This window comes from Lampris incognitus, chromosome 19 (genome assembly GCF_029633865.1).
Source record: "Lampris incognitus isolate fLamInc1 chromosome 19, fLamInc1.hap2, whole genome shotgun sequence".
Taxonomy (NCBI): domain Eukaryota; kingdom Metazoa; phylum Chordata; class Actinopteri; order Lampriformes; family Lampridae; genus Lampris; species Lampris incognitus.
This window is the reverse complement of record NC_079229.1, coordinates 23475929-23488436: the sequence shown is the minus strand read 5'-3', so window position 1 is coordinate 23488436 and position 12508 is coordinate 23475929. Positions and strand designations below refer to the sequence as shown.

At 42.7% G+C, this 12508-nt stretch overlaps 1 protein-coding gene across 2 annotated transcripts in view; it reads left to right on the top strand.

Annotated features, from left to right (window-relative positions):
* The window catches only part of LOC130129572 (dnaJ homolog subfamily C member 13), a 49149-nt gene that overhangs the window by 19716 nt on the left and 16925 nt on the right, over nucleotides 1-12508 (top strand). The window contains exons 4-20 of one of the 2 annotated variants that reach the window (XM_056299156.1): nucleotides 1467-1616; nucleotides 2477-2518; nucleotides 2637-2837; nucleotides 3419-3625; nucleotides 4500-4595; nucleotides 4831-4922; nucleotides 5488-5654; nucleotides 5863-5942; nucleotides 6037-6206; nucleotides 7144-7243; nucleotides 7493-7600; nucleotides 7997-8152; nucleotides 8331-8387; nucleotides 8801-8922; nucleotides 9868-9943; nucleotides 10152-10247; nucleotides 10371-10511. In XM_056299156.1, the coding sequence (XP_056155131.1) occupies nucleotides 1467-1616; nucleotides 2477-2518; nucleotides 2637-2837; nucleotides 3419-3625; nucleotides 4500-4595; nucleotides 4831-4922; nucleotides 5488-5654; nucleotides 5863-5942; nucleotides 6037-6206; nucleotides 7144-7243; nucleotides 7493-7600; nucleotides 7997-8152; nucleotides 8331-8387; nucleotides 8801-8922; nucleotides 9868-9943; nucleotides 10152-10247; nucleotides 10371-10511 (2061 nt within the window). Of the gene's footprint in view, nucleotides 1-1466; nucleotides 1617-2476; nucleotides 2519-2636; nucleotides 2838-3418; nucleotides 3661-4499; nucleotides 4596-4830; nucleotides 4923-5487; nucleotides 5655-5862; nucleotides 5943-6036; nucleotides 6207-7143; nucleotides 7244-7492; nucleotides 7601-7996; nucleotides 8153-8330; nucleotides 8388-8800; nucleotides 8923-9867; nucleotides 9944-10151; nucleotides 10248-10370; nucleotides 10512-12508 lie in introns of those variants that run through there. The other variant, XM_056299157.1, reaches the window with a different exon arrangement.

Below are 12508 nucleotides of genomic sequence, written 5' to 3'. Positions count from 1 at the left end.
GGAGGCCGCGTTGCACAACTGAGCAAGAAGATAAGTACATTAGAGTCTCTAGTTTGAGAAACAGACGCCTCACAGGTCCCCAACTGGCATCTTCATTAAATAGTACCTGTTAGAGCCTGTTTGTGCTGTCCTCTGAAGGGAGTAGTACACACCGGTGTAGGAAATCTTCAATTTCTTAGCAATTTCTCGCATGGAATAGCCTTCATTTCTAAGAACAAGAATAGACTGTCGAGTTTCAGATGAAAGTTCTCTTTTTCTGGCCATTTTGAGCGTTTAATTGACCCCACAAATGTGATGCTCCAGAAACTCAATCTGCTCAAAGAAGTGCCCATCCAACCAATCCAACTTGTGGGAGCTGCTTCTGGAAGCGTGGGGTGCAATTTCTCCAGATTACCTCAACAAATTAACAGCTAGAATGCCAAAGGTCTGCAATGCTGTAATTGCTGCAAATGGAGGATTCTTTAACGAAAGCAAAGTTTGATGTAAAAAAAATCTTATTTCAAATAAAAATCATTATTTCTAACCTTGTCAATGTCTTGACTCTATTTTCTATTCATTTCACAACATATGGTGGTGAATAAGTGTGACTTTTCATGGAAAACACGAAATTGTTTGGGTGATCCCAAACTTTTGAACGGTAGTGTATATATATATATCTTACTGGCATTTGACTACAAGATAGGTATTTTTTGTAAAAAAGTTGAATTATTTTGGGTAATTTGGAGAGGGGAAAAAAGCACGGTTTGACTCTTTAAAGTAAATTAACACATTAAAGGAGTTACCATAACAATTTGCACTCCCACACCTGTTTGTGTGTGAAGCCTGCTTAAACTACAGTTCAAATAAGTTTCTTTGGAATAAATATAAATTTAATGCATTTTTGTACTTTTTTTTTGCTCTTAATAAGAAAGTGCTGTGTGGTTTACTACAGCATCATGTAACCTTACACAATAATACCACCACCAACAGCTGCAATAATAATAATAATGATTATATTCAAGAAAAAAGAGCTCTGGTACTGGTACTGTTCAGTATCGGTATCCAAATTCAGATATTGGAATCGGATTGGAACTGAAAAAAAGTGAATTGGTGCACCTCTACTTTGTGTTCAGCAAAGGCTTGTGGGAAACGCTGATCAAGGCTGCTGCTGTACTTATGCACCTATTGAAAATCTGTTTTCTTAATACTATTTTTTTTTTAATTCTCCAAAATATGCTAAGTCCTCTGTGCTCTTTGAAGCTTACTAGAGTGTGGTCTAAAAAATAATAAGAGAATGAATGGTCAAAATAGAAATTCCAGCAGACCTTAAGCCTTACTCTTTAAATCCATCCTTTAAGAACATAGCTAATCAGTGACAATGTCCTGATGTTGGATTTTGGTCATTAATCATGTCATTGTATGAATTAATTTTTTTTGTTTTCTTTTTTTTATTATTATTTCTTTCTGTGTGTGTCCTGTGGTGTCAGTGGCCTTATGGAGACATCTGTGGTATCGGTCCGGTGGGAAAGGGGCAGGGCACAGAGTTCAACCTCACATTCCGTAAGGGCAGCGGCAAGAAGTCGGAAACGCTCAAGTTCTCCACAGAACACCGAACAGAGCTACTTACAGAGGCACTGGTGAGAACCGACCAATAACCAACCACCCAACTCGTTGAGTTTAATTTCAGCTTTTATTGCTTGCCAGTGAAGTTGGCACACGCCAGGAATTTGACGTGGCGTGGTGCTCGAATAAAAGACACGAGGGTTGCAAACTCACTTTCCGAAGTGGGAAGACTTGAGCGTCTAAGAATATCTTGATGTTGGCATTGGGCAATTTTAAGTGTTTGTACAACGTGCAAAATAAATTAACATTTTACATAAAAAAACGTCTGTACAATAGAAAATGGGTGGAGATTTTCTACTCTGCAGTATTCACACAATGAGTGCAGCACTGTGAAGAATGATATTGCAGTAGCAACCAGTTGAGTACCAACAATAACAGCTGGCTGATAGACATCAGAGACACAAGTGTTCACAGAGTCTGAAGTGTTGACTTTGACTGTGCCCATTCTAGTTATTCATTCTTTCACCTAAGTTAAACCGGTCATGAATAAAAATTTTGCTGTTCTGTCAAAAAAAGATAACTTCAGCAAAATCACTCGGTGTACAATGTGCAGCCTAGGACAGCAGTTCTTATGATCATTTGACAAAGATCTTTTCTCACACATGCACACACCAGAGAATTTGTTGGCACTGCGACATTAACTCATTATGCTGGAGAGTCACGAGAGTGTGAATGAGGCTGGTCTCTCCCGGGACCTCCTAATGGAGGTTCCTCAGCACAAGTGTGAAACAATCGAGTGTCTTTTCTCGTTTCATAATGATGACACCCTGTCAAAAGAATTACAGTGCAAAGCGGACGCTTGCCATGCAGATTTACACGATTATGTAATAACCTTTGTGTTTTTGGTTTTTTTGTTTTCTCACCAATTACACAGAGATTCCGAACAGACTTCTCAGAGGGAAAGATAACTGGGCGGGTAAGTCCTGACATATGTTAAGAGTGAGAGTTAAACAAGCAGTTGTGAATTTCAATGGGCTTCTGACAGCTGGATGACATAATATCTATTTGATAAGACATGTCCTCTTCCCTCCCAGCGCTACAACTGTTTCAAGCACCATTGGAGCGACACGCGAAAGTCTGTGAGTTTAGAGGTGACGCCAGGCGGCATTGACCAGATCGACCCCCACACTAACCGGGTTGTGTGCTCCTACGACTACCGCTCCATAGAGGGCTTTGCCGAGGTCTCCGACTATCAGGGCGGCTTCTGCATCATCCATGGTGGCTTCAGCAGGCTGGTATGCTCCGTGTGTGCGCGTGCGTGTGTGGTTTGTGGTTTTTATACACTCATTTACTTGGGTTCTTTATTTTCAGGTTTCACAACACAGAATAAATAATAGAAAAAAACAGAAGAGGAATAGATGTTAAGATGCAAGATATCCTAGGATTATGTGAGGTTAAAGCACTGTAGGAGGGAGGCATTGTTATTGTGGATGCCAGTACAGTAATTTCTAGGTCAGCCCATATCTAGTAAAAGCCGCTCAGTTGGTTTTCAGTACAGTCCAACTAGATGCTGGTCCAGGTAGTTACCATGAAATCCAGGTAAGAGACAGCTGAGGTAGTTATCAGCAGTGGGTTTAGTTTTTAAACCTTTAACGAGGTATTGTCAACAGAGAAAATTGCAGTCACTTTCCCCTCAAATCTGTGACTCAGACAGGTAACTGAAATACTTGGTTTGAAGCTTGCATCAAAATTGGTGCCTTTCAGTCTCAGCAACCACTCATATTTCCTGTCTTTCATTGGCTGCCTCTTGCCTCGAAAAGAAAAAAAATTCTCTCTCTGTCTCGTCTCTCTCTCTCTCTCTCTCTCTCTCTCTCAGCATCTGTTTGCCTCAGAGCATCGGGAAGAAATCATACGTAGTGCCATAGAGCATGCTGGGAACTTCATCGGCATCACGCTCCGGCTGAGGAAGGATGCCCTGATGTTTGAGGGCTTCATGACTGACAGGCTGGGGAAGTACAGCTCAGACGAGAGCATCACTTCACTGGCCGAGTTTGTGGTGCAGAAGATCTCCCCCCGCCACTCGGTCAGACAACTGTGATGTATATGAAAACTGGTCCTGTAGGTCTCCAGTTAGTCAGTGAGAATTTAAGGGGCTCCTGAACAAAGATAAATAGAAAAAAGAATTTGATATCTCCAGTCAAGCATTTCATTAAGACTTCACAGTTCTGTATAAAAATAAACTTCTCTTTGTTTATGATTGATTGGTTATCGTTAAGACTGTGACACTGACTGTAATTAGGGCTGAGCGATATGGACAAAATCAAATGTCACGATATTTTTGGACCAAATACCTCAATATTGACATTGTGATGATATTGTTTGGATGACTATTGGTGCTTTGACAAAACATTTACACAATCAGATATTTTCTAAATAATCATTAGTAATGCCTATATAATAACTAAGTGGGTAAAGGCAAATCGAACAGCTAGAACAGCCTGGTAAGTTCAGAAAATTGCATCACTTTACTGTAATGCAGCTTTTAAAACCAGAAAAAGACTTACGCTATATTATGATATCTAAAATCCCAGACGATATCGAGTGTCTTATCACATAGTATTAATATATTGCCCAGCCTCAACTGTTATTAATATTTGATTAGTCTGGTACACCCACCATACAAGGACTTCCTCTGCAAGTTTTTCTACTAAATGCACCTGCTTTATAATGCGCCTTTCCATTTTAGTTGGATTGCTGTAAATGACTTAAGATTTCCTTTGCAAAAAGTGGCTTTTCACATTGTATATTTTTCACGCAATTGTTTATCTGCTTTTCTGCCTCAGGTCTCATATTGTTACTTTTTTACTTCCATAAATCTTTTTCTTTTGTCATCTTCTTAAGTGAGAAGGCTCCTGTATTATGTGACTTATTTGCTGTGTCCTTTTTGTCCCTCCTAGGAGCCTGTTAAGCGCATACTGGCTTTGACAGAGACATGTCTAGTAGAGCGAGACCCAGCTTCCTACAACATTGTCACCATCAAACCATTTGGAGAGGTGGGAAGTCATTGACGTTAGCGATTTGACACTGACTGCCAAAGACACTCTGTTTTCCTCCCCTCTTCCTGTGTGAAGATCAGTGCATTCAGTACACTTTGTTCATTTCAACACCTGTCTCATTCACAAACACCACGGATGGAAGCAGATGATGAAGGTTAATAGCGCTCCCTCTCTCTTCTCTCTACCACACCTCCTTTTATTTTCCCTCTTCTCCACTCTTCTCTTCCTCCAGGTGTTCGCTCTCATATGTGATGTTGACAACCCCCAGGTGTTTACTGTAGAATTCATAAGAGGCCAAATCAGAAAGTTCTCCTCAACAGAAAGGTGAAGTACACAATTTTTTTTTTTGGCTTTTCCTCCCTCTTTTTCTCCCCAATTGAACTTGGCCAATTACCCTATTTTCGGAGCCGTTCCGGTCGCTGCTCCACCCCCTCTGCTGATCTGGGCAGAGGGGGTGTACTTCGGGGCATCTGCTACCCAGATGCCCCGAAGTACACAATTGTGATGCATATGACATAGTGTCCCTAGGTAGGTGTAGTCCCTTGGTGTGAATGTGTCGGCCTTGTGATGGACTGGCAGCCTGTCCAGGGTGTCTCCCCGCCTGCCGCCCAATGACTGCTGGGATAGACTCCAGCATCCTGTGACCTGAATTCGGATAAATGGCTTGGATAATGGATGGATGGATGGATGACATAGTGTTACTATGGACCCTGAAGGCAAATTAAACACAGGGTTTTATTTGTGGCCTACATTACTTGTTTGTGTGTAGCCTTGGTATTTTTCTTCCTTGTTGCTTTGTGAGCATAGCACTAGGACTTCCGAGCATCACTACTCATCTATTGTTAATCATGTGATAAGCTGAACAACTTTTGTGTGTTTGTGCATACAGGGACTCCTTGTTAGCCAGCCTATTGGATGGAGTTCGTGCATCAGGCAACCGGGACATATGTGTCAAGATGGCTCCCACTCGGCGGGGACAACGATGGGGTTTACTGAGCATGCCAGTGGACGAGGAAGTGGAGAGTCTGCATCTAAAATTCCTGGCAGCACCACCCAGTGAGTCAAAGCCCAAAATGAAAAACCTTTCAACAAATTGTATTGATTTAGTTATCATGTCTAAAATGGGTTTTATTGGATTTTAGTAATCACTAGTTTTGGTCATCGTAGCATCCAGAGAATTTCCTTTTTCCTCAGACAAAACATTGCAAATTGCTGGTTTTTTAAGTTGTTTTTTTTTTCCCCCAAAATTTTCTCTTTTGCTCAGATGGAAACTTTGCAGATGCAGTGTTCAGATTCAATGCCAACATATCCTACAGTGGAGTACTGCATGCCGTAACCCAAGATGTGAGTGCGCTTTCAAGCCCACAATGATTTGTTTCTAGCCATTTGTTGGCACCTATGTCACAATGCTTTGTTTCCCCTCCTCCCTTGTGCTCAGGGTCTTTTCTCAGAGAACAAAGAGAAACTGATTAACAACGCCATCCTGGCTCTACTGTCCCAGGAGGCTGAGCTGCCGGGTCCCAATTCTGAGCTCGAGAGCCATTTTCAGGCCATACGACGCTTGGTGGCCTCCAAGGCTGGCTTTCAAGCGTTCACCCAGTTGCCCAAGTAAGAGTCGGGTTCCTCTGCCGCTGCTCGCTTTCACTTCTTGGTTGCATGTGTGCTTTTTGTTGAACTGCGGCGTAACGGACATGCTCTGTCATTCCAAGGTCTGGTCAAGGGTCTGGACTCACAGATGCAACGTAAATATGAATCCATACATCTCAGTCAGCCCTCCATCTGCCTCAGTTTCTTATCCCTGTCATCCTCCATGAGTCTGTCTTGTCTGTTGGTCTGCCCATCTGGCCGCTCTCCTGCCTTTCATCTGCGTTCTGCCTTTCATGTGAGGCGTTCAGACTGACAGATGAGAGGGATAGGTTATGCCACCTCGCGCTCTGTTCTCTGCAGATGTCTGTCTCGATTTGCCTTGCTCTCGCTTTCATAGTACTCCCCCCTTTTTTTCTGTCTCCTTCTTGGCTCCCTGTGTACCTCCTGGTTTTTTTAAAAAAAATTTTTTTTACATTTTATCCTAAATATCAAGGAGACTCACTAGCCATCTTTCTGGGTCACTGAGATGTATGAGAGGGAACCGTATTTATTATATTCTTGTGTCCCTGTTGAGAATAAATCAGAACTGGGTTTCCTGAAACTTCCATCGCCCAAGTGGTTAAGTGTTTTCCTCCCGCAGTGTCAAGACGCGGACAATAGGACAATATGCTCTTTATCTTTTCCGTTAGGTTAATGCATTTTGTTTAATGTGGCCCTCAATAGTTCAGCAAGTGTTATGAAAGTGGGACAGCACTACAGCAAGACAATAATACCGCTGTGAATTCTTTGGGGGGAAAAAAGCCCCAGACCCCTCTAAATGATATTTGTATGCTTCATATTACATACAAATATTAGGACAGTCTGTCTATGGGATTTCCTATATTTATGGTAACCAACATTTTCAAAGCTGCTGGTCAGTACATCATTGTGTGTGTGTGTGTGTGTGTGTGTTTTTCAGGTTCAGGGAAAAGTTGGGAGTAAAGACGGTAAAAGCTTTGAAAAGAAATAACAACGGTGTGACGCATGCTGCTATAGACATGCTCTGCGCCCTCATGTGTGTAAGTCTCACCGAAATCACACATGTGCACTCATTCCATTGTTAAAAAGCAACCATTCACCCCAGGGCTGATGCTTAGATGCCTTTACTGGTGATGAGTGTTTTTCAGACCCCTGGTCAGAGATTTTAAGTTATATTTAAAAATGCTCAATTAAAGTTGGGCTTTTTAGAAGTTAATTTTTTTTTATTTCACTAATTACAAGCGTGTTATTTCCTTCATAAATATTTTGCTTTTGTCTTTTCCTCCTAGCCAATGCATGATGATTATGACCTGAGGCAGGAGCAGCTCAACAAGGCGTCTCTTCTTTCCTCCAAGAAGTTCCTGGAGAACCTGCTTGAAAAATTCATCAGTAACGTGGTGCGAATCTTGTTATTGTCAGACCCCCAGGCTACACCCTCGCCATTGTTATTCGCTGGAGTGTGCCTGAAAACTAACTGAGGGCTTTTCTCTCCGAATTTCTGTAGCTTTTGGCATTTCTAAGCCAGACTATTAAATGTTTGTTCTATTTATGCTAGTAATATTATTGTTGTGAAAATTGCAGTAGTAATAATAGTAGTAATAGTAATTATGATTAAAAATAAACTTTATTTATACAGGACTTTTCAAAACAACACTTATAAAGTGTTTTAAAGCGCTAACTCAAATCCATGAATTAAATGGGGGGGGGGCTCTTTGATCGTAACCTACCTCCAGCTTTTTCCCATTGTGCCGCCTTATCTATCTCTGATCAGTTTCATTGGTCTTTCTCTCCAGGATCATGGCACGGGGGCTCTGGTTATCAGCGCTTTGCTGGACTTTCTGACCTTTGCGCTGTGCGCTCCCTACAGCGAGACCACAGAGGGCCAGCAGTTTGACATGCTGCTGGAGATGGTGGCCTCCAACGGCCGCACCCTCTTTAAACTCTTTCAGGTACGAGCAATGTGGAGGAAGCACAAGGCTGATGAGTAGCTACAAGTTAGATCAATATTTGAACTTTGGAATTGGATGAAAAGTTAGGTGCTGGGGAGTGTAATTTTGAAAATGCTGACTGATTTATTCAGTAGAGGCTGTTGTATTGATTTTGGTTTGGTTTTCCTGCTGCCTCTAGCATCCCTCAATGGCCATTGTGAAGGGAGCAGGACTGGTGATGAAGGCCATCATTGAGGTAAGATCAGCGCTTGCTTTGGTGCTCTGTAATATTCAAGTTTTCTGCAGGTCCCGAAAAAGTTTTGAATTTGACACGTTTATATAAATTAAGCTTTTAATTCAATTTTAATGATCTTGGAAATCATTTGATTTATTTATCTATTCATTTTTATTTTTGGGGATGAAGCTGTTTTCCAGATAAGCAATCAGCTCTGTCAAGCAGATTTTTCTTCCAATAGCTCTTTATTTCATTTTTTCAATTGCAAACTTAACCTTGAAATGACATTAAGAGGGGTTCTCACATAGCTTATGACAAATGTGAGGAACCTTTCAGGCACTGATGTTGGTGTTTTATAATGAGAAGAAGTTTGGTGATCGTGTAAGTAGGTGGATAAATAAAGCTGTTTTTGTCTGTCAATGTTATCATTGTAGGAGGGAGATAAGGAGATAGCCGCCAAGATGCAGGAGCTGGCTTTGAGTGAGGGGGCTCTACCGAGGCATTTGCACACCTCCATGTTCACCATCAGCGTGGACCAGAGGATGCTTACCAACAGGTGACATGCGCACACGCATACACACACGCACGCACGCACAGGATGTGGTTATGTGTCCTGGTCGCTGCACTAGCGCCTCCTCTGGTCGGTCGGGGTGCCTGTTCAGGGGGGAGGGGGAACTGTGGGGAATAGCATGATCCTCCCATGCGCTACGTCCCCCTGGCGAAAGTCCTCACTATCATGTTAAAAGAAGCGGCTGGCGACTCCACATGTATCGGAGGAGGCATGCGGTAGTCTGCAGCCCTCCCCGGATCGGCAGAGGGGGTAGAGCAGCAACCGGGACAGCTTGGAAGAGTGGGGTAATTGGCCGGATACAGTTGGGGAGAAAAAGGGGGGGAAATAAAAAAAAAACGGTAACACTTTAGTATGGGGAACATATTCTAAGTAAAAAAAACTTAATTACTAGTGAATTAGTAATGATGAAGATGTCACTTTAGTATGGGGAACATATTCTAAGTAACAACAACTGAACTTAGAGTAATTTAACACTATTAACACTTGTACTTTTGTGTTTTGTTATGTAAGAACAGACCATATTCATTACGTATTAGTAAGGGAGAATAACTCTTCTTGTGGTACTACCACCTTATAAAGTCCATACTAAGCAAAGCATATTGAGATGGTACTAATAAGCAATAATTCTGAGGTTATAGAGGGAAAACTCATAGTTAATGGCTTACTGGATGTATAATAAGGCCATGTAGAATACGGCATTAATAAGTGCTTAATAAAGACCAATGAAGAGCCAATATGTTGCTAATTTGCATGCTAATACGCACCTAATTAATGGTGCATATGTTCCCCATACTAAAGTGTTACCACAAAAACAAATAATAATAATAATAGGAGTGAGTGTAGTGGGCACAAAACTGATCCTGTAAGATACAGCATGGACTTACACGTGCACAAATACACACATCAGCAAAAAAACTGTTTTTCTCACAGACAGCTTAGTCGTCACCTGGTTGGACTGTGGACAGCAGAAAACCCCATTGCCATGAACCTGCTAAAAAGGATTCTGGTAGGTCTTCAGATCGACCTAGTTCAAACCTCTTGACAAATCTTTGATCCCTGTCTAATGCTCACAGCAGGAGCCACTATTGTAATAAACTAAGTAATGACTCAGTAGTTCAGGATGTAAGCCAATAGCTTTTAAACTGTCAGCTGAGGCAGCATGTTGAAGTTCCCTCCTCACTCATTGCACCTTATTTTGTTTCTCTCTCTCCTAGCCAACAGGTCTGCTGGCGTACCTAGACAGCCCCGACCCAGTCCCCGAAAAAGACGTTGACCGAATGCACATTCGTGACAACTTAAAAATCGCCACGGTACCTGGACAAACTCGCACCACAGCTAGGAAATTATCCCAATGTACAGAAGGCAGATTTGTGTTTCCAGAATATTTAAATGTTTTCATCAATATGTTCTCTCTGACTATTTGGTTTCAATAGGACCAGATGGGCCGTAACAAGGTGCCTGAGTGGCAGCGGATAGCAGGCAAAGCAGCCAAAGAGGTGGAGAAGTTTGCCAAGGAGAAGGCAGACATAGTGCTAATGCACTGGAGAGATAAGATGGGCATAGCCCAAAAGGAGGTGAGGATCATTTTTAATTTTCTGCCACTGAGGACCATAGAGGTCAGTGGGCAATTTACGTAATATCTACCAGCTCTCCACTCCATTGCTGCTGACTCTTTGCGCTGACATGTCTGACTCTTGTGCCTCCTGCTGGTGTTGAGCGGTATTGCAGACTTTCAAGAGCAATTGAAAATGCAGGCCTTTAAAGTGAGGCTGTTGGGCCAGAGATATACTTGCTTTTAACTACACGTTCTCGTGTGCATGAAGGCTGCCTTGTGTATCTTGTGTCTGTTTGGCGCATTGGTTGTGCACATCCTCAGAAATTAACACTACGCGTTAGTAAGATGCAATACGCACATGAATAGTAGGGGCAGGTTGACAGCTGATGCCTGTTGCTAGAAAGTGGAGGGTGACAATGGCAAGCTGGTCTGCTGAACTGACTGGCTCACTGTGTGTGTTGTGGTGTATAATCAGCAGGCTAATCCAATGGAGAAAATCATCAAACATCCTGGCAGACATTTTAAAATACTGATGGTGATGGTCATCATCAATTTCTCGTATTGGCAGAACGAGAGAAACATACTTGCCATTGTCACAACATGCTTGCATTAGGGGCCTTACATGCCGATTACAATAGTGCCGCTGTCACTTTTTCTGCCGTGATCCCTGAATTAACAAAATAGTAACCTCCTCGAGAGTGTCGCCATGTTTATTGGTTACATCACGCGAATCCGGAAGTTCTATTTATTTCCTTAGTTCTGTGGTGTGCCCTCTAGTGGAATCCTCCAGTAACATGCACAATGCATAGGCAAGTAGGTGAACAGTTCCATTCACAACACAGCCGGCTGTCTACATGAATACGTGGTTAATAAGCGAGTATATCTCCAGCCTCACTCAGCTTGGCTGGCAGTGCTAGCATGTGAGCGCTCTGATGCTATTGGGCTTTGGGAAAATGGTTTGTTTCAAATTAAAACCCCTGACATTGTCTTTGCTTATGTATGTGCTTCAAAGAGACCGTTATATCTGTCCACCCAAGACAGATATTTCTTTTACAGGTTTATTTTTATTCACTAGAGACAGTTGTATTGTACAATTTATGGGCAAAGGGTACTTTGGCTTTCAGTGTAATCTCTTTCTCTTTGAGAATTCTGTTAGGAGACTCTCTTCATGCCATGGTGTGTTTGAATTTAATGTCAGTTTGGGGGGTGTCCGGGTAGTATAGCAGTCTATTCCCTTGCCTACCAACACGGCGATCGCTGGTTCGAATCCCCGTGTTACCTCCGGCTTGGTCGGGCGTCTCCACAGACACATCGGCCGTGTCTGCGGGTGGGAAGCCGAATGTGGGTGTGTGTCCTGGTCACTGCACTAATGCCTCCTCTGGTCAGTCGGGGCACCCGTTCAGAGGGAAGGGGAACTGGGGGGATAGCGTGATCCTCTCACGTGCTACGTCTCCCTGGTGAAACGCCTCACTGTCAGGCGAAAAGAAGCAGCTGGCCGACTCCTCACGTGTCGGAGGAGACGTGGTAGTCTGCAGCCCTCCCTGGATCGGCAGAGGGGGTGGGGCAGCGACCAGGACAGCTCAGAAGAGCAGGGTAATTGGCCGGGTGCAATTGGGGAGAAACGGGGTGAAAAAATCCCCCCAAAAAAGTCAGTTTGATACCACATAGTTGACCAAGCACAGTGAGGATTAAAACCGCGGGGACATTTCTGTGTCATGTATGTGTGTGTGGAGTGTTGGTGTCTCTGTGCTTGTCCTGTCCTGGTCATTCATTTCCAAAAAGATCTGAAATCAAACCTTCCAAATTAAGCTGGCTATCACCTCAAAAGTAATTTCACCTTAATGTCAGCACTTGGCTTTGCTTTCGCTAGTTCTCTTAACTACTGTGAAATTTTCACTTCGTTCTAAATGGTACTTTAGATGGATTCACTCACTATGTAGCACATCAATATTTGTTTGCCATTAATCTAGTAATTTGCACTGTTAAAAAAAAGCTTGTCACCCCCGATAGTGGTCA